Source organism: Grammomys surdaster, unplaced genomic scaffold (assembly GCF_004785775.1).
Source record: "Grammomys surdaster isolate TR1022 unplaced genomic scaffold, NIH_TR_1.0 126035, whole genome shotgun sequence".
In the NCBI taxonomy this organism is placed as follows: domain Eukaryota; kingdom Metazoa; phylum Chordata; class Mammalia; order Rodentia; family Muridae; genus Grammomys; species Grammomys surdaster.
The window spans coordinates 4,553,080-4,573,664 of NW_021620848.1; the positions used below are offsets into that span (position 1 = coordinate 4,553,080).

The window sequence follows — 20,585 nt, forward strand, 5'->3', positions numbered from 1 at the left end:
TCTTTATTTGAACGTGGTATACTCTTTTCCTAGTGAGTCATTTACAACGTGAACCAGGAAAGCAATTAAAAAAAAAAAAACCAACAACCTTTGCTGCTATACTTCCCCTTTGTGACTTGTCCTTCACAAAACACCTCTTATCCTGTCGGATAAGAGTAATGTTTCCTTTTCCTTATACACACCCATTTTTAAGTATTCAAATAATATAAGAAAGAAAGTATAATCTTGTGCACTCCTAACAAAATGTTTACTAGCTTGGTGGTCAACTTCCATGTATTTCTTCTCTCTCTCTCTCTCTCTCTCTCTCTCTCTCTCTCTCTCTCTCTCTCTCTCTCTCTCTTTTTTGTTTTTCGAGGCAGGGTTTTTCTGTATAGCCCGGGCTGTCCTGGAACTCACTCTGTAGACCAGGCTGGCCTCGAACTCAGAAATCCACCTGCCTCTGCCTCCCAAGTGCTGGGATTAAAGGCGTGCGCCACCACTGCCCAGCACCATGTATTACACATGTAGTCAAAGTACATGTGTAAATGAAGTTTTCTTAAATAAAACTTTATTACATAATCAGTATGTTTGGAGAAAAAAATTAAAAAATAGAAACAAGTTAAAACAAATTAGGAATGTCACATTTCACCACCAATGTTAACATTTCAGTTGACAAGATCAGTTTAATAATCCAGTATCTATTTTTGACACGGGCCTCATGTAACTCAGGCTAATCTCAAACTCTAGATCCTCCTGCCTCTATCTCCCAAATGCTGGAATAACATACCAGTCTAGTAATCTTTTTAAATTAATAACACCTACCTTATTTCTGATTACTACGTTTAATTATTAGACCATCAGTTTCATCTAGTTATGCCTTTTAAGTTTTTAAAATGTGCAGTTTGAAAATGAATGGCTCTTTGCAGAAAGTAAAAAATTCCTGGATTTGAATATTTGCTTCAAAAAGTCTGCAATAATTAGTGAATTAGTTTGTCTTCTAAACCCTGTAATTTTTGCAAACCAGAAGCCATATTAGAAGGTTTAATGAGTCATCTAGTATGTTGTGCTAGACTTGCTTCCTGACACTAGATACAATGCAAATTATTTAGCACATAGTATTACTTATTGTGTAGAGCATCGGATTTTGATTTAGTAAGATGCTTGTTTACAGACTCTTCTTTTTTTCCTCTTTATATCTCATGTATTCCCAAATAGCCTCAAATTCAATTTAGCAGATAATGACCTTGGATCTCTGATCCTATTAACTCTACCTCCCAATGCTTGGGATTACAGGCATACACCAACATACCCAGTGTTCTATACGGTGTGTGGTATCAAGCATAGGGTGTTTTTGCCTGCTAAGCAAGCACTCTACCACCTGGGCTAAATTCTCAGCTCCTGTAGAGTCTTTTTATTGTTGCTATTTCAAAACAGGGACACCACGTAACCAGAGTTCTTTTAAAACATAGACTTTAGTCTATTTTAGTGCCTACCAATGTCACTGAGTAACTTATATCACTCACAGAAAACTAATTTAGAGCTTTAAATATGCTTAGTTTTTACCAGCAGGTGGCTTTGAAACCTTATATTGTATGAGTACAATGTATGTGTACAATTTGGGGCTGTTATGAGATAAAGTACTTTGGTAAGCAAGAGCCAGAACAGTAAAATCTCTGAATGCTAAAAAGGAGGAAAATACAGCTCAATCTATAGACAGAAAGGTGCCTTTTGCAGGGACAGTAACAATATCATATTTGGGGTTTTCAAGAGAAATCTCTGGTAATGCTGGTAGGCAAAACAGGAGGTAAGTAAGGGACTGGAGGCTGTGTAAGATCAGAAAAGTTAAATATAAGGAAGAAGGAACTAGGGTATTTAAAATACACCCCATCCAAACTTTCAAGCTTCCTGTTACTTTCTGTTGCTTGCTCAAATATGCCTTATTAGTGCTCCAAACACTTTTTTTTGTGTGTGTGCATGGAGCATACATAAGTGTCCAAGGGTATATATATATATATGAGCCATGTGCTGTGGAGGACAGAGGACATCATGTGTTGTTACTCAGGCACTGTGCATCTTGCTTTTTGAAACAGGGTCTCTCACTGTCCTGGTGTTTCCTGATGAGGATTTACTGGCTGGCTATCAAGCTACAGGGATCCAGCAGCTACTACCTCCTTGTCACTGGGACTCTAGGCATTCACTGTAAAGCTTGGCTTATTTGTGTAGGGATTGAAATTTGGTTGCTTGAACAGCAACACTTGAACAACTGAGTGCACCATCTGCCCAACCATATCAATCAATATTTTACTTTCACTGCTGTACTTTTCAAAGCCACAATTTTATTCTGCCTCCTTTTCCTAATTTCTTTCTTTTTTTGTGATATTCTAATTTTGTACATATACTGTTTTCTTGATTTCATTCATAACTCCCAATTGTTTGAGTAATCACAACATAGTTGTTTTAAAGTCTTTGTCAGATGTGACTAAAATGCATGGGTCATTGGGTTTGATCAACACCAACATCCCCATATTATTTTTAGTTAAATATCTCTTGGGGACAATTTGTGGACTTATTATTTTCTTTGGAATTGGCCATACTTAATGTTCCTTTATAGGCCTCATGCTTTCTTTATACTTCTAAGGAAAGATGTATTTACTCTTATTTTTATGTATTTTGTTTTTGCTTGCATGAATGTTAAATGTACCACATGTGTGTCTGGTGCCTGCAGAGGCAAGAAAAAGGAATCAGATCCCCTGGAGCTAGAGTGTCCTAGTGAGGGTTACTATTGCTGTGATAAAACACCATGACCAAAGCAACTTGAGGAGGAAAGGATTTATTTAGCTTGCACTTCCACGTCACTGTTCATCATTGAAGAAGTCAGGACAGGAACTCAAACAGGGCAGATGCCTGAAGTTAGGCACTGATGCAGAGGCCAGAAGGAATGCTGCTTACTGTCTTGTTTCCCATGGATTGCTTAGCCTGCTTTCTTATAGAACCCAGGCCCACCAGCGCAGGGGTAGCCCCACCCACAGTGGGCCAGGTCCTCCTATATCAATCTTTAGTTAAGAAAATGCCTACACAGAGAAACCCTGTCTCGAAAAACAACAACAAAAACAACAACAACAACAAAAAACCAAAAAAAAAATAGAAAAGAGAAAAAAAGAAGAAAAGAAAATGCCTTACAGACTTGCTTACAGTGCAATCTTTTTTTTTTCTTTATTTTTTATGTATATGAGTGCTCTCAGAAGAGGGCATCAGAACTCAATATAGATGGTTGTGAGCTACCATGTGGTTACTGGGAATTGAACTCTGGACCTCTGGAAGAACAGCCAGTGTGCTTAACCACTGAGCCATCTCCCCAGTCCCTTACAGTGTAATCTTATGAAAGCATTTTCTCAATTGAGGCTCCCTTCCTTCCAGTCTCTCTAGCTTGTGTCAAGTAAACATGAACCACACAGAATTATAGACAGTTGTATAAGGTCCCATCCCTGAACCTGGGATCTCTCCAAGAGCAACAAGTGCTCTTAAATTGACCACTGGGCAATCTCTCCAGCCCTGCTTTTTTGTTTGTTTGTTTTGTTTTAAGAGACAGGTTCTCACTATGTAACCTTGGCTGTCCTGGAACTCACTCTGTAGACCATGCTGCCAGATCTGCCTGCCTCTGTCTCCCAAGTCCTGGGATTATAGGTGTGTGACACTATCCCCCATCCTGCTTTGTGATATTTGAAGTGACTAAAAACTAAGACATTTGGATCATATGTGATTATTATAGAAAGTCAAAGTTTCCCTCATCCAGTTTTTAAGTATATGGGTAGTATGCCAGTCTGTGTCCTAATGACCCCCATAGATTAGAAGTCATCAGACACTCTGGAACTGGAGCTACAGATGGCTATGAGCTGCCATGCTGGTAACTGAACCCGGGTCCTTTGGAAGAGCAGCCAGTGCTCTTAAAACCATTGAGCCATCTCTCCAGCCTAGTTTTATCTTTTTGGTTATTAGTTGACATATTAATTCTCTCTGTACTGGATTTCGGGATGAATTTAGGAAAAACTTTTTCCTGGCTCTTTTGTGAGACTGTATCCTCCCTGATGATACACAGTAGATGTCTACTTTCTATACAAGCAGTTGCTTTTCAATGTCCTAATCTTTGTTTCCAAATAAAGCAAAAGGGAAACAATACAGATGCTATTCCCTTAAAATTCCTAAAAATTCTGTCAAAATATAGAGTTAAACAATAGTAGAGGCTATGCTTACACTTCAGTGATCAAAACAAACAGTAAGGGGCATGCATATACAAGGCCCTGGGTCAATAACCAACACTGGAAAAAAAAAAAAAACAAAACTGGCTGCTCTGGTCTGTCACATCTTGGTGGTCATGATGCACTGAAAATTCTGAAACCAAGATAAATCTTTCCAAAGTAAGAATTCAAAGCAAACAATTATAATATGTTCAACAATGGGTAAAATAGACATATGGAAGAAAAGTGAGGAATTGAACATCACAAAAAAACCCAACTACACTTAATATACATGTATGGACTATTCCATGTAGCAGCTGCAGAATACATTCTTCTTAAGCACTTATGAGATTTACTAGGAGAGACAACATGCTAGTCCACAAAACAAGCCTCAATGTATTTTAAGTCCACATAAAGAATCTTCTCTCAACATAATAAGATGAAGTTAGAAATCAAGAAGAAGAAACTTCACAAACATGCAGAAAAATTTTACAAACATGTAGAAAAAAAAAACCAATGGGTGAGAGAACAAAGCCAAAGGGAATTATAAACTACTCAGAAATAGATATATCATGCATGCTAAAGTTTATGAGGTGTTGTTATGACAATCATCAGAGGGAAATTTAGTTGTAAGTCTACATTTTAACAAATACTTCAGAGGTGGGTGTGCATATTTGTAATCCCAGTACTGGAAAGGCAGAGACAGGAAGATTACAAATTCAAGGCTAAGCTCTGGCTAAATAGTGAGATTAAGGCCAATCTGGACTAGACCTTGTTTCAAACTTCAAAAACACAATAAAAGAAACAAACCAACAATAACAAAACACTCAGATCAGTAGCCTAAACCTTACACTTAAAAGATCTACAACAATGTGTGTGTGTGTGTGTGTGTGTGTGTGTGTGCGTGCGCGCATATATATACAAGCAAGCTAGGCATGGTGGTGAATGGCTTTAATCTCAGCACTTGGAAGGCAGAGGTGGATCTCTGTGAGTCTGAGGCCAGCCTGGTTTACACAGTGAGTTCTATAACAGCCAGCTAGGCTATAAAAGAGACCCTGTCTCAAACGAAACAAAACAAAGAACCAAAGCTAACACAAAAATTTTTTAAAAAATTAAAAGCCAGTTAAAAGGAGCAAAGAAAAAAAGTCGACAAAAATTCTGAAAAAGACCAACAAAACTGACAAACCTTTAGCCAGACTAACAGAGACAATATACAAATAACTATAAGAAATTTAACTAGGGATATATTATTATCAACATTATAAAAGTTTTAAAAATGAGACTATTAAAATAATTATATATTAAAAATTAAAGAGCAAAAAAAGAAAAGGACACACTTCTCAACAATAAATAACCTAAACTGGTTGAAGAAGAGAAAAATCTCAGCCCTATACCAAGTAAAGAGACCGTCTTAGCAATCAGAATCTCCCAACAAGAAAAGTCTCATATCGTGCAGTCTTATCAGTGAGTTCTAGTAAAAATTTAAAGAAAGAACAAAGAGGCTCTTTTTCCTGAAAAGTTTGCAAAAATTTGAGGAATCAATGCTTCCTGACACATTCTGTCCATCCAGCATTGTGGACAGGAAAACCAGACAAATTCATTCTAACTAAATAAAAATGTAGATCAGTATTACCAAAGAGTAGATATAAAAATAACCAACAAAATATAAACATAGTAAATCCAAGAGCATATTAAAAGAATTTTACCATGACCAAGGAGGATTCAGCCAAATGGAGATGCAAAGTGGCTCAACAAAATAAATGAAAGAAATACATTGGTATCAGGAGTGGGGCATGTGGTCATCTCAACTGATGCAGAGATAGCATTTGTTCAAGACAGCATGCTGCAGAAAGTTAAGAATTGGCAGAAAAATTCTTCAACACGATAAAGGTATTTATGAAAAATTCATAGTGAAACATATATATGCAATAACTTAAAGCCAAAAAAATTCCTCTTCACATCAGGAATAAAACAAGGATGGCCACTTCTACTTTTCTATTACTACTCCTGTTCAACACTGTATTAAAACTGTTTGCCCTATTAGACCAAAAAAAAAAAAAATCCTGTTGGAAAAGAAGTAAATGATTTTTGTTCATAGACTACAGCAACATGTAATAGAAAAATCAAAAAAGGCCACAAGAGGGCTACTCGAATTAATAAATGAATTGCAAGGACTATGCAAACACATAAAAAAAAAAAGCAGTGGTTTTTAAAAATGTATTTTTTAGACACTAGCAATAAGCACTATGAAAATTAAGGAGGCAGACCCTGATAAAAATGTGTGAATGAATCAAGAATGCAGAAAACTAAGGAAACATTTAACATAAAAGACCTGAAGAGGCATCTTGTGTTTATAGACAGGAAGACATAAAAAAAATTTAATACTATTCAAAGCAACCTTCAGATTTAAAAAAAAAAACAAAAAACGTTTCAAAAGCCGTTTCCCAAGAAATGGTAGTCAATCCTCAAATCAATACAAAAGTAGGGCTGAAGATGAAGCTCAGTAGTACTGTATTTGTGTAGCGTGAAAAGCCGTAGGTCCATTTCCTGATACTAAATTCAAAAAGAAGAGAAAAACATCTTGAAGAACCAAAACAGTCTTGAATAAAGATAGAGGACTCACAATAAATGCCAAACTGCCTGCAAAGTCACGGTTATTAAAGCAGTGTGGTACTAGCGCAAGGATGAACGTAGATCACAGTCCTGCAGATGCCCCAGCAAGAATACTCTCATAAAGCGAACTTATTTCTAAAAGGGCCACTCAATGGGCAAAAGTCCATCTTTTCAACAGATATTACGGAAAATGGATATCCGCAAAGAATACAAGGAGTAAGAGCGGGAATAGCTAGCAGTGGTTATACAACATTGTACAAGCTTTAAGCTTGGTAAAAGAATAAATTGATCATTATTTCTGTTTCCCATAATAATGCCACCAAATGGTAAATAAAATAAATGAAGAGAACTCAATAAGCAAGTGGACTGGCAAAGCAAAGGGAATTCAGAATGATTTCCAGATTTTTCTCATTGGGAAGATGACCCGTATGATTCTGTCACTAACCAAGAACTATAGCTGGGTAGGCCTTGGGCGTGAACTTGTTACAGAAAGGCACACTAAACACCGGACAACAGGAAATCGATCTAAGCGGCTGGCTCTGGTGCTCAAGAAAGGTTAACGACAGATTTGTGAACGGCTAAGGTACCCAAAGATAAGGAAGGCAAGAGATTGACCTGGGAACACAAAAGGAAGATTTCCTAAGAAACACCAATATCCACAAGGGAGGGGACCCAACAGCTTTCTGCATTCCAGGCTCCCACGCAGCGAGTCCACATCCCTGGGCGGGAGGGACTTACCACGGCTTGCTCGCAGACAGGCTGCTCAGGCCCATGCAGGCAACGGTTGGCAGGAGCCCTTCGTGACTGCAGCGGCGAAGAACAGAACTCGGGCCCTCCTTCCACGGAAGAACCGCAGCTGTGGAGCTTACAGAGCGGACCCTCCACCGCCCGATTCCCCGGCCTCTCCCCCGCGCCCCGCCCACAACGCGGAAAGTCCCTCTCGGGGGCCCGTCGTCCTCCGAGCATTCCGATTGGCGGAGATGACCATGGGACCTGGAAGTTGTCTTTGTCCGGCCAGGGCTGCCCTTCCGGTTCCGTTGGGTCCCCCTTTGGCTCAGGTTGCCTGCCCCTCCCCCTTCCCGGAGCCCCGAGGGGCTGGAGCTCCTGGCTTTGCCAATATCTAAATGGCGGCCTTCCCCCCGGGTCTGTAAGTTCCTAAGTTCGGAGGCCACCCGAGAGCTAGGGTGCGGGGTCTCTGGAAATGGAGCCCCCGTGGAGACCCGGATGGGCCGCAACCTGCCATGGGATGGGAGCCAAGGAGCTGGTCTAGGCCCCTGGACTATTGAGCCATTGGACTGGCCCATGCTGCATCCCACCCTCTTCCCCTTCCCGAATCTGCAGTGGGGTGTCTCAGGATGCCCCAGGGACCGCCTCCTTGGACCCTCTACATAGGGCCCTGTAGCTGGCCAGGAAGCCAGACTCTGGCATTTTGTAAAAAGTGTAGCAGTTGAGGCCGGCAGAAAACTGAACGGCGGGAGCTAGCCAACGCAAGGCCTTGAGTGCCAACCGCGAGACTACTGTAAGTGCCAGGTTTTGATGGGTTTTACCCTTGCTCAGCCGTGGGTTACAGCACCTTTTAAATTACTGGTGCTATGCCATGCACTGGAGGTTCGTCAAATATCCAGTATTCATCTCAAGTTTGAAAGCGATATATATGAACAAACTGATGCTCGTATGAGGGTGGAGGGTATGCAATAGGTTACTTTCGTCAACTGCTCTAAGGACAGTTGCTGGGAAGCCTGTAGAGAGTGGCCTCTAAATCCTATTTCTTGTTAAAGAGAACGTGTGAAAGTATTTTTCGCGAAAAAAGAAAAGTTGTAGTGGTACTGAGAAGTCACAGACTATGAGAAGAAGGAATAGGGATGGGGAGATTGTGTACATAAGATGGAGTTTGAATTGGATAAGTAAGTTGAAATCCAGATAGTGAAAGGTTTAATTAATTCTAAAGGAGATGGGTTATCTTTTTGAAGCTCTTTGAGCAGGAAACTGATACGGCCAGATTTGTATTTCGGGAAGTGATTTTGTTCTCTGGGAAGCCTATAGAATAGAAATAGCTGACTCTGGGTTCTTTTAGCTAAAATCTAGGTACTTATATTTGAGATTATTTTGAAAAAGTAATGTCCTGATGAGATGCAATAAAATCTAAAGTAGAATTACGGTATTGTTACAAGAAAGGAGGCAAGTGCTAATGTGTCATAGATAATTATACATTGAAAGAGAAGAGAAAGTAAGTCTTAGAATTTAGGCAGTTGACACTTGAAGTAATGCCATAATCGGAAATAAAACCACAGAGAATTAAAAATTCAGTTTTTGTGTTTGAATTTATGTCTAAAAGGGATAGCCACATACAGCTGTCCAGCGTAAGAGTTTGGAATGCAAATGTGGAGATCAGCCTAGGCTTCATGGCATGTGGGCAATGAGAAGAGTTGGCATCATAGAGGGAGCACTGAAAAAAAAAAGGTATTTGAAGGACGATGGCCACATTAATGAAGCAGAAACTCAAATTGGAGCCAACAGTAAGAGATAGAAAAGAACACAGGGTTGAAGCAACTAGGGTGACCTAGATATCAGGAGAGAATTTTGAAGAGAATCTATTAGATTATTCTCAGCTACTGGGGAATGAGAAAGAAAAAAAGGAAAGTATCTTTTTTGTTAACAGAACTGGTAAAAAGCAATTTTAGTAGATAAGGTAATAAAATATAAAATATCAGAGGCCTCAATTGGTTTGATATTAAATTGGAGAAACATGAAAGATTTACTTGTTTATTTACTGAGCACATGTTGAAAGAGCACATAACAGGCACCATTCTAGGCTCTTTTGAAAATGAACTAATGGGCTGGAAAGATTACTCAGTGGTTATTGTTCCCAGAACTCACATGGTGTCTCACAACTATCATAATTCCAGTTCCAGGGGATCTCATACCTTCTGACCTCCATGCACCAGGCATGCAAGTGGTGCACATACATACATGCAGGCAAACATTCATAAAACAATTAAGTCTTCTTTAATGATGAGCGTATTTAATTTGCCTTAGCAGCCCCATTTATTATTAGTTGAAAAGAATCCTGAAACAGACTGGATAAGGAGTTGACCCATGGCCATAACCCTGAGTAAGTGGCTGAGCAGAGTTCTAACCTTAGACATACGATTCCAGAGTCCATGCTGTGTTCACTGTACTGTGTTGTGACTAGATAGGAGTCAAGGAGTGGGTTAGGAAAAGTTGGCTTCTTGATTAAAAGGAAAGGAGACCTGCAAGGATAGTGAGGGTGAGAAGAGGTAAGTGATGAGTTCATGTTATATTGTTTATATGATTTTTCTTTCTTTTGTCCTAAGGTCCTCTTCCACTTTATGGAAACTTAGGTGTACTTCTTGTACTCTAATGTTTTCACTTACAATCCACTTAGCATTTCAATGAGGTTTCTTATACATCTTTCCATGTGTTTCTAACCAGCTGCCCTGGTGCCATGAAGGCTCTTTTGACGGATTGTAATGAGCAGCCTCATGATCGTCCCCTCTAGTCATCTCTGGGTTAACTGAATGGCATACAAAGACATCCAGCCATTCAGGGCAAATATTTTAGAGTTATTTTGATAATTTCTCTCTTGTTCTTTACCTTGATGAGCAAGATCATTGATTAGCTGGTTCTTTTTATTAAATTCCTTTTAAAATTTCTCTCTATAGTAACAATCTCATCATTTCTGTTTTGATATGTTAAAATGATGGCATTGTAAAGGCCATTCACTTAGCCTTTCCCTATACTTATCTTCAAATTGCTGAATTTTGGCTAGTGCAAGAGTATAAGCATCATCATTTTTAAATATTAAATACCTAGAACAGCACTTCCTAGGATATTAAGTTGAGATTAAAGTTAGTTAAATTCAGTAATGAGGATAGGGACTTAGGAATTCTTACCATAGGGAAGAAAGGAAACTAAGAGACAGGCTTTTCTGTGGAATTAAATCTGGCAAAAGCATAGCAACAAATCAAAGCCAGACCTTTTAAGACTGTATTTACCTTTGCACAATTTAGTGATGCTTCAGAAACAAACCAGAAAAATAATAATTTAAAAAAAAAAAAAAGAGCCAGGCAGTGGTGGCGCACGCCTTTAATCCCAGCACTTGGGAGGCAGAGGCAGGTGGATTTCTGAGTTCGAGGCCACCCTGATCTACAGAGTGAGTTCCAGGACAGCCAGGGCTACACAGAGAAACCCTGTCTCGGGAAAAAAAAAAAAAAAAGACTATAAACCTAAGGCTGAGAAGATGGCTCAGTGGTTAAGAGTACTTGCTCCTTTTGCTGAGTCCTGGAGTTTGGTTCCCAGCACCTATATCCTGTGGTTTACAGTCACCTATAACTGCAGCTCCAGGGGATCCCTTTTGACCTCCATTGGCACCTGCATGCACACACACACACACACAGACACACACACACACATATTTGCAGACAGACACACATACATATTAATAAAAAACAAAATAAGTCTTTAAAAAAATCATAAAACCTGAGATCAGTAATAGTAGGATAAAGGCATGAGACTAAGTAAAGAATAAATGTTCTTGTAGCAGTGTTAGTCAGTACCTAAGCGGCTTGTCATTTTAGTCCTCTGCAGTTAACAGAAATTTGCTTTTAATTTGAACTTTTTACATTTAGATTTAAATATTTTGCTGAAGTATAACTAAAAACCACAAAAGTCTAAAGTCTACAGATCATAATATAATGCTCCCATTCTTTCTTATATTGATTTGTAACTTGAGCACAAGTTTCAGCTCTAACAATTAGCATTTTCTTTTTTTTTTCTTGTTTTTGTTTTTTGCTTTTTGCTTCTTCTTTTTTTTTTTTTTTCTGAATCAGGGTTTTTCTCTGTAGCTCTGGTTGTCCTGGAACTCACTCTGTACATCAGGGTGGCTTCAAACTCACAGAGATCCACTTGCCTCTTCCTCCTGAGTGCTAGGATTGAAGGTGTACGCCACCACTACCCAACTAGCAGCATTTTGTGTCTCTTTTAATTGAACCATATTATTAATATATTCTCTCAGCTTCATTTTCCTATAGGCAGAATATGGGTAATAATAACCTATCAGTAGAAATGTTTAGGACTATGTGAATTAATTTAGATAAAGCATCTAGGAGTATATTTGGAATATGACACGAATTCAACAGAAATTAGGTATTATTTTGTAGAAGGAATTAATCCTATTAGATGATTATTATATTTTTGTATTGTTTGAGTGTGTGTACATATGCATTTACTTTTATATTATATATTGTGCAAATACATATGGTGGTGGAATTAGACCTAGGATTCCATACATACTAAGTACACACAGTCTATTACATAGTCTACAATTAATTATTTAATAGAATTTTTTTCTTTTTTTAAAAAAAAAAATGGTATTGCAGATTTGGTCCTACATGGTCTAAAGAGTTTTCAAGATCTTCAAAAGCAGATATTTTGATATTGAAATTCATCTCTATTATGCCATCAATAATTTCACAGTGAATATCAAGTAGTCACTGTAATGGTGTGTTTTGTTGAATGAGTTGTATAAAGTGTAATAGACAGTTGATCCTTGTCCTCTTGGGAAAGGAGACTAGTGACAGGAAATAACTAATGGCTAAAGTGTGTGACCTAGGACTAGATTATTAGAGGGATAATTGGGATGATAGATATTAGGAAAAGCTTCCTAAAATAAACAACAAACTTACCTAACTTTTTTGGACTGCAGCAGAAAGATTAAGAAGCAGGCTTTTTTTTTTGAGACACTCTTTGGCTGCTCCTGTTGATAAGTTTCTGGAGAATTCACGAGTGGGATATGAGGGAAACTGAACTCTAGTTCATCTGTAGAGAAACAAGGGACGAGTTTCCAAACTGAATACGTTTGTCATAAAACATTCTGAGTGCTACCTCACTCTAGCTGAAAACAATGTTCACTTTTGACTGTGACTAGGAAAATACTGATCAGCTTAATGAATTCAAGATTGGCTCAACTCTAAAAAAAAGAATGGCACTTTTGTTTGGCCACTTGACATAATGGTCATTTTTATTATTTCTGGCTAAACTGGAACATTCAACATTTTCAACATTCATTGTTGCAGTTGCAGAATGAATATTTTAAAGCTCTGCCACTAAAACTGACCAGTGGTAATATAGTTTGGCTGCTCAAAATACTGATAATATTCCCAGTGTTTGAAACTCATTGAATTCTCTGCCACATTCACTTCTTTGCATTTAGAATGCCACATAGGAGAAAAAGTTACACTTTGTGATTATTAACATGCGTGTGCCCCACCCTGTAAAGTTTACTTCTTTCTGCAACATTCAGCTAAACTATGAGATTTAGGATTTTTGTTGTTGTTGTTGTTGAGGTAGGATCTCACTATGTAGCTCAGGCTGGCCTGGAACTTGAATTCTAACCCCCTCAGCCTCTGGGTACTGTGTGCATAGGTTCGTGCCTTCAGGCCCAGCTTGAGGTTTTGTTTTTGTTTTTAATGTTCTTTTCAGGATCAATTATCAAGGTCTCTGAAATACCTGTTACTATTTTTTTTGCTTGTTTCTTAATACTATTTCTAGGCCCTTGTGGCCCCAAACCTGTAATGCTTCCATAGGTATTAATCTGCTCTACATAACAGGTTATTTTTATTGTGAACCTAACACTATAGGCTCAACTACTGCATACTGAGCTTTCCTGTGTGATTGGTGTGGTATTAAGTGATAATAGTCTGCACCAGTTTGAATAGAAGAGAAATATGATATGGAAGTTGCCCCCTAATGCCAGGGAATTTGTAGTTCAGACAGGAAGGAAGTATTTGATGAAGCAGTGTAAATGTTATATAGAAGTACTGTGCTGATAGCCCTAGAGACAGCTCTTTTCTCTAAGTGGACAGACAAGGGCCTCTCAGAACTAGAGAGCTAGGCTGGCTAGAATGCAGTGTTCTAGAGTAGTGTAATGGGTGACAAGCTTAGAGCAAGTAGATACATTGTATACCTGTCACAGAGGAATAAGAATAACATCTGGACTCTTGTCATCAGGAGCTGATAACTCTGTGAAAAATTAAGATTGTGAATTTTGTGCTTCAGAATCTAGATGTGATACCAGGCATAATGATACAAGTATGCCTTTAATCCCAACACTCAGGAGTCAGAGGCAGGTGGATCTCTGTGAGTTCTAGACTAGCCTGGTCTACAGAGTGAGTTCCAGGACAGCTGGGGCTACATAGAGAAACCTTGCCTCAAGAAAAAGAAAATCTAGATTTGACCAGGAAAAGCTGGTTATCTCACTTGACTATGAGGAAGGAACTGTTGAGAATACAAAATTCAAGCTGGATTTCTTTTTTCTTTCTTTCTTTCTTTCTTTCTTTCTTTCTTTCTTTCTTTCTTTTTTTCTTTCTTTTTTTTTTTTTTTTGGTTTTTTTTTTTTTTTTTTTGAGACGGTTTCTCTGTGTAGCTCTGGCTGTCCTGGAACTCACTCTGTAAACTAGCCTCTCCCTCCCAAGTGCTGGGATTAAAGGCGTGTGCCACCACCGCTCTGCTACAAGCTGGATTTCTTAACATACTAAGTTTATAGAACTGTTTCTCAAAGACAGAACTGACATACCTATTGACCTGATAGAAGATGGATTTATATAAAGAGATTGCCAGTTACTTTTAGTGGTTAGTAGACTGGAATTACGGTGTTGGTGTGGCTAATTCTTCCTTTGCATTTTTAACAATGTTGTGGATTGAACCCAGGGCTTCACATGTGGCGAGGCAAATTATCTTCTGCTAAACTATATGTGTTCTCAACCCTATGCAGAAGCACTTCTGTGTTGATTGTATTATACCATTATTTACCTTTATTAGTTTTAGTTAATTGACTTATAACCAAGAGGCTAGCCTAGTATTTTTTGAAATGTGCTGTTTGAGAGAAGAGGAGCTAGATACCAAGGAGAACGTTTAGGAATCAATTCTAGTACTTTACTGGTGAAAAATGACAGATACAAGGGGTAGGAAGGAAAGAACAATCTAATAAGTAACTGAATCTCTCCCTTATTCCCACACATACCCCCACAGATTGGGTCATTGTTTTATTCTCCATTTATAAACAAATGTTTCTTATAAGAAGATTTAGATTTATCCATAATGCACAGGATAAAGAATTGTGTTTGTCAATGACTAAAACTGTCTTTTTAAATCTGTGACTTTTATCACAGAAGTGGTTATATGAATAAATATGCCAAAAAGGGGGGTGGTTCTCAGTAAGCAATATCCCTGTAGACTCTTTAAAATAGAAAACAAGGGGCTAGAGAGAGAGCTTAGTATTTAAGAACACCTGCTGTTTTTTCCAGAAGATTCCAGTTCAATTCCCAGTATCTACATAGCAGCCCAAAACCATATGTAACTCCAGTTCCAGTTTATCTGACACCTTCTTCTGGCCTCTGGGGATACACATATGGCACACAGATACACATACAGGCAAAACAGCTATAAACATACACATATATAGCAAAACAAACAAACAAGCAAATAACAATAGGAAACAAAGGAAAACAAAGCAGTTGTTTTAGGATAAAGCAGGTGAAACATGTTTTATGTAAAAGAAATAATGTCTTCTTGTTACTTGGGTTCTTTTGTTTTTGTTTCAATAGAATTCTCATTTGATAGTGAAAAATAAAGTTTTTGGACTAACTCAAGCATTATTCTTAAGTGTCTTAAAAGATTGAGGGAATGCCCAGTTATTTACACTTTTATATACCTATTCCTTGTGTACAGTTGGCACCTGATAATGGTAAGAAATAACTTTTAACAGCCATTGCAAGCTATTATCCTAGCTTTTTGGAGACATACAAACAAGCATGACAACACATTTGGTTTTGAAAGGTAAATCCAGGTTTCTAAATTGTTTAAATTTTTTTACATTCCACCTTTTTTTACATTTCTGTCCTTTAGGTCTGCCAAAATGTCTGAAAGATCAGATCTCCTTCACTTCAAGTTTGAAAATTATGGAGATTCAATGTTACAAAAAATGAACAAATTAAGAGAAGAGAATAAATTTTGTGATGTTACAGTTCTCATAGATGATGTTGAGGTGCAGGGACATAAAATTGTTTTTGCTGCAGGTTCCCCCTTCTTAAGAGACCAGTTTTTACTGAATGATTCCCGAGAGGTGAAAATCTCCATATTACAAAGTTCTGAAGTGGGGAGACAATTGCTCTTGTCCTGTTATAGTGGTGTGCTGGAATTCCCTGAGATGGAACTGGTAAATTACTTGACTGCTGCAAGTTTTCTTCAGATGAGCCACATTGTAGAACGGTGCACACAGGCGCTGTGGAAGTTTATAAAGCCAAAACAACCAATGGATAGTAAAGAGGGATCTGAACCACAGAGTGCTTCTCCCCAGTCGAAAGAACAGCAGGGAGATGCCAGAGGCTCTCCAAAACAGGACTTACCTTGTATTCATCCATCTGAAGACAGTATGGATATGGAGGACAGTGATATACAGATTGTTAAGGTAGAATCTATTGGGGATGTATCAGAGGATAGAAGTAAAAAAGATCAGAACCAGTACATTTCTTCTGAACCCACTGCTTTACATTCATCAGAGCCCCAGCACTCCCTGATAAACTCAACTGTGGAAAACAGAGTTAATGAACTAGACCAGAGCCATCTCCACAATTATGCCCTCTCTTACACTGGCAATGATGACATCATCATGACCTCAAAAGATGTCTTTGGGCCTAATATTCGAGGTGTAGACAAAGGCTTACAGTGGCATCACCAATGCCCAAAGTGTACCAGGGTATTCCGTCACCTGGAGAACTACGCCAACCATTTAAAAATGCACAAACTCTTTATGTGTCTACTCTGCGGCAAGACTTTCACTCAGAAAGGCAATCTTCATCGACACATGCGTGTACATGCCGGAATTAAACCTTTCCAGTGTAAAATCTGTGGGAAAACCTTTTCTCAGAAGTGTTCCTTACAGGACCATCTTAACCTTCACAGTGGAGATAAGCCCCATAAATGTAACTATTGTGACATGGTTTTTGCACATAAGCCAGTTTTGAGGAAACACCTTAAACAGCTGCATGGCAAAAACAGCTTTGATAATGCCAATGAGAGGAGTGTACAAGACCTCACAGTGGATTTTGACTCTTTTGCATGTACAACAGTCACAGACTCTAATTGTCAGCCACAACCTGATGCAACACAGGTCCTGGATGCAGGTAAACTGACCCAAGCTGTCCTCAGCTTAAGGAGTGACAGTACATGTGTAAATTGAACAGGGCATAGTGCTCACAGTGAGAGCTGACAGAGTATGGCAATGGTCACTGAGTCTTTTTAGAAATCACTTGGTAGTTTCTTCTACAAAGCCTCCAAGCAGGTGGTAGTGAGTGAATTGGAGCACTAGCAGACTAGGTGACTCCCACTTGTGGTGGCTTTGCTTTCCTTTAGCCCTCTCCTGGTTCTTTTTTGAGTTATTTAACCTGTGATGTCTGTTTTCCTTTTCTAAGGAATAATTCCATTTGTCTACCTAGTGTTCATATATGTCTTAGACTGACGCTATTTTAAATTTTTACCAAGCACATTCTAAAGGTACCAACAAATAACATTATTTACTTCCTACTAATAAACTGTGTTTAGGAAAGTTAATACTTTTCCTTGGGGGAAAATGAGGCTGGGATAGGAGGTGATACTGCTGTTGACCTAAATATGTGATAGAGTTTCTGTTTGTCTACTGTGATTCATCCAAGGCTGATGAGTGAATCTGCTTCCTGCCATTTGTACTTTTTTGGAGCTGCTGTGGAGGAGTGTGTGGGTTTGTACTTTAAACACTAACTGCCCATTGAACTTTCCTTAAAACCCAGAATACAATTTTTTCAGCAGCTTCTGCAGACAAAAAGCGACTGCCATGAGGAGGATAATCAGTAAATGATAGAAATATAATAAAACAAGGGTGGGTACATGGAAGGTTTCCTAAATAGTATGACCTAACAAGAGGCCATCTGCTTACATATGTATCCTGTTGATGCTTTTGTAATTGGAAGTGCTTTAGGCATACTCAAGTGAGCTAAAGAATAATGGCCTATGTTGGAGTCTAAACGATTTATCAATTTATACATAAGAAAGGTGCATTTGGCCATAACTTGTCCAGTATAGAGTTTTGTCTCCAGTCTTTCCTTTTCACTTGTACCCTTCATCTTGGAAATCAATGAAAAAAATTAAATGGGCTACAGAGGAACTACCAAAACTTTTGCATTTAGATAGTCTTAGAGGTACATAATACACTGTCCACTTTTGCTACCTTTGATAGTTGATCTTGAAGAATGGAAAAAACAATTCTTTATCCTGAAGTAAATTTTAGACATTAGTTTGAGCCTGCTTCTTACTCAAGGGTTACAGTGAGGTTATAGGATTGCTAGAGATCTTAGAAACTCTCAAAAGATTGCTTACACTATCTCTGTTGTTTTAAATAGTGGCATTTAGAATCAAACAGCCTGGCCACCATTGGCCCAAATACATCTGACAAAATATGAATGATTATCCCCAATACGTCTCTTCCAACATACCTTGTCTTTAATATATGGGGAATAATAACACATTAACAGATTTTGTTTCACTATTAAATATTCGTCCCTTTTGGTTTTCAGAGACAGCCAAGAATTTACCCACAAAATGTCACAGAAGGACTTGTGAGAATTACTTTTTTAACTTTATTTTATTTTGCTGGTTTGTGCCTGTAAGCTCAGAATTTACAAAGTTACAGGAGGGCTATACAGGTTGCCTGGGCTATAGAGTGAGGGCCTCCTTCAAAAGACCTAAATAAATATAATTATTTTATGGTATTGTTGCTAGAATTCGAACCCAGTGTCTCATAGGCACTAGATAAGCACTGTACCACCTAGATACCGCTCTAACCTGTTAATTGTTTTTTTGCTAGATGAATATTACACTATTTCTAAATGACTGACTGGTTTAAGGCTATTAAGGAAAGGGCAAGTTAGCATAATGTGAAAATGGTCCAAATATGATACTGATTTTGTCTAAGAAACTTTATTTCCGCCAGAATTTTGTTTTTAATTTTTAAGCTATGAGAGTACATGGACAGATAATCCAAAAATTAAAATAAATTTATATATAAACATAATTTGATATATTTACACATGACTCAGATTTGAGGTATAATTTCTACTAAATATTTAAATATGAGTACAGTCAGCTAATATGACTGCTAGGTACTTTATACCCAACATCACTCAGTGTACGGCCTAATGACTCCTTCTCGCATCCTGAATTTTGCATGATTCATCCAAAGAGCACCAATTCTATGCAACAATGGGACTCTATTCATCCCGTTCTAAATATTTTTTCTAAACATCATTTGAAGATGGTGTTCCATACATTTATTCATGTCCAGTTACTGTTAGTAGTTTGAAGACTAAAAACAGCATGGGTTCAAATAATACTGGTCTCTCTGGTTGGTTGGAGGCTATTTCTTGATTCAATTTGTTACTCAGAAGACTTTTTTTTTTTTTTGCCCTTTTTTACAATGCTGGGGCGTTTGAACCCAAGCCTTCATGCATGTTAAGCACTGAGCTTCTCCCACAGCCTCAAGAAATACTAGTAACCAACTGGAATCCGCAGGTACTAGGTTATATTCTGAGGATAGGAAGGTAAGAGTGATATGGTCCCTGTCTTTATAGGGCTTAGGAGCCAAGCCAAGTGATTTTAGTGAGATGAGGTCTCAACTTATGTTCCAATAAGAATAAAATTGCCTTGTTTTCTTTCAGCATTTAAAGCAGTGGTTCTCAACCTATGGGTTGTGACCCCTTTGGGGGTGGGGGGGGTCAAATGACCTTTTCACAGAGGTTGCCTAATACCATAGGAATTTTTTGTTTACATTATGATTTATTTACATTATGATTCATAAGAGTAGCAAAAATGCAGTTATAAAATAACAAAAATCACTTTATGGTTGGGGTCACCACAACATGAGGAACTGTATTAAAGGATATCACAGTATTAGGAAAGTTGAGAACCACTGACTTAAAGTTGGCCTTTTAGGATTTTCTGTTAGTAAAATTTTTGGTTCTGTTTGCAAGTGCAGACCACTTACCTAATTTTTGATCTCATCCATTTCTTGGCTGGAGAGGTCTTATTTTTGTGTGAGATATTTAATTTTGGTGGGACTTGGGTTCTTTGCTAACATGTTTCTCAGATTTTAAAGCAAAGAGAAGGCACGTATAGTTTATTGTGGAAGAAGGCTTTTCATACTAGTGATTATATGGGGCAGGGGTAAACCTTAGTTTTTCAGCATTTTGTTTGATTTTTTTTTTTTTTTTTTTTGAGGTAGGATCTTACTTTGTAGCCTTTGCTGCCTCTGCCTCCCAAGTGCTGGGATCACAGGTATATGCCACCATGCCAGCCTCAGTGTTTGTGCTGTATGGATTCCTAGGAAAACCTCAAAAGGAAGAGGACTCTCTTTACTGTAGCTTGTTTTTTTTTTGTTGTTGTTGTTTTTAAATTACTGTTATTTATTTATTATTTAATATGAAAACAAACTCCAAACTGAAGTGGCTCTGAGGTAAATCAGGTGTGATTTTGCATTAGTTTAGAAGATGTGTAAGTGAAAGGTGACTAATGTCACCATTTCTACGATATTGCCCTAAACAAACAACTTAGAACATTTTATTTCAGCTCATGAATGGCTGTTCTAAATCTGTTGTATGTTAGACATACTTTGAACTACCTCTTTACTTAATGGGGAAGTTTCCTTAATAA

At 38.1% G+C, this 20,585-nt stretch overlaps 2 protein-coding genes across 2 annotated transcripts in view; one reads left to right on the forward strand and one right to left on the reverse strand.

Annotated features, from left to right (window-relative positions):
* The window catches only part of Rabgap1 (RAB GTPase activating protein 1), a 125,369-nt gene extending 117,633 nt beyond the window's left edge, over positions 1-7,736 (reverse strand). The window contains exon 1 of the mRNA XM_028754651.1: positions 7,566-7,736. The gene's annotated coding sequence lies outside the window, so the exon portion shown is untranslated. The remainder of the gene's footprint in view (positions 1-7,565) is intronic.
* Positions 7,737-7,953: 217 nt separating this feature from the next.
* Zbtb26 (zinc finger and BTB domain containing 26) lies at positions 7,954-17,638 on the forward strand. The gene is made up of 2 exons (XM_028754702.1): positions 7,954-8,346; positions 15,753-17,638. The coding sequence occupies exon 2, from the start codon at positions 15,763-15,765 to the stop codon at positions 17,083-17,085; it is 1,323 nt and encodes a 440-aa protein (XP_028610535.1). The 5' UTR covers positions 7,954-8,346; positions 15,753-15,762; the 3' UTR covers positions 17,086-17,638.
* Positions 17,639-20,585: the final 2,947 nt, after the last annotated feature.

Coding starts and splice junctions, on each gene's coding strand:
- Zbtb26 (XM_028754702.1), top strand. CDS start 15,763: ATGTCTGAAAGATCAGATCTCCTTCACTTCAAGTTTGAAAATTATGGA.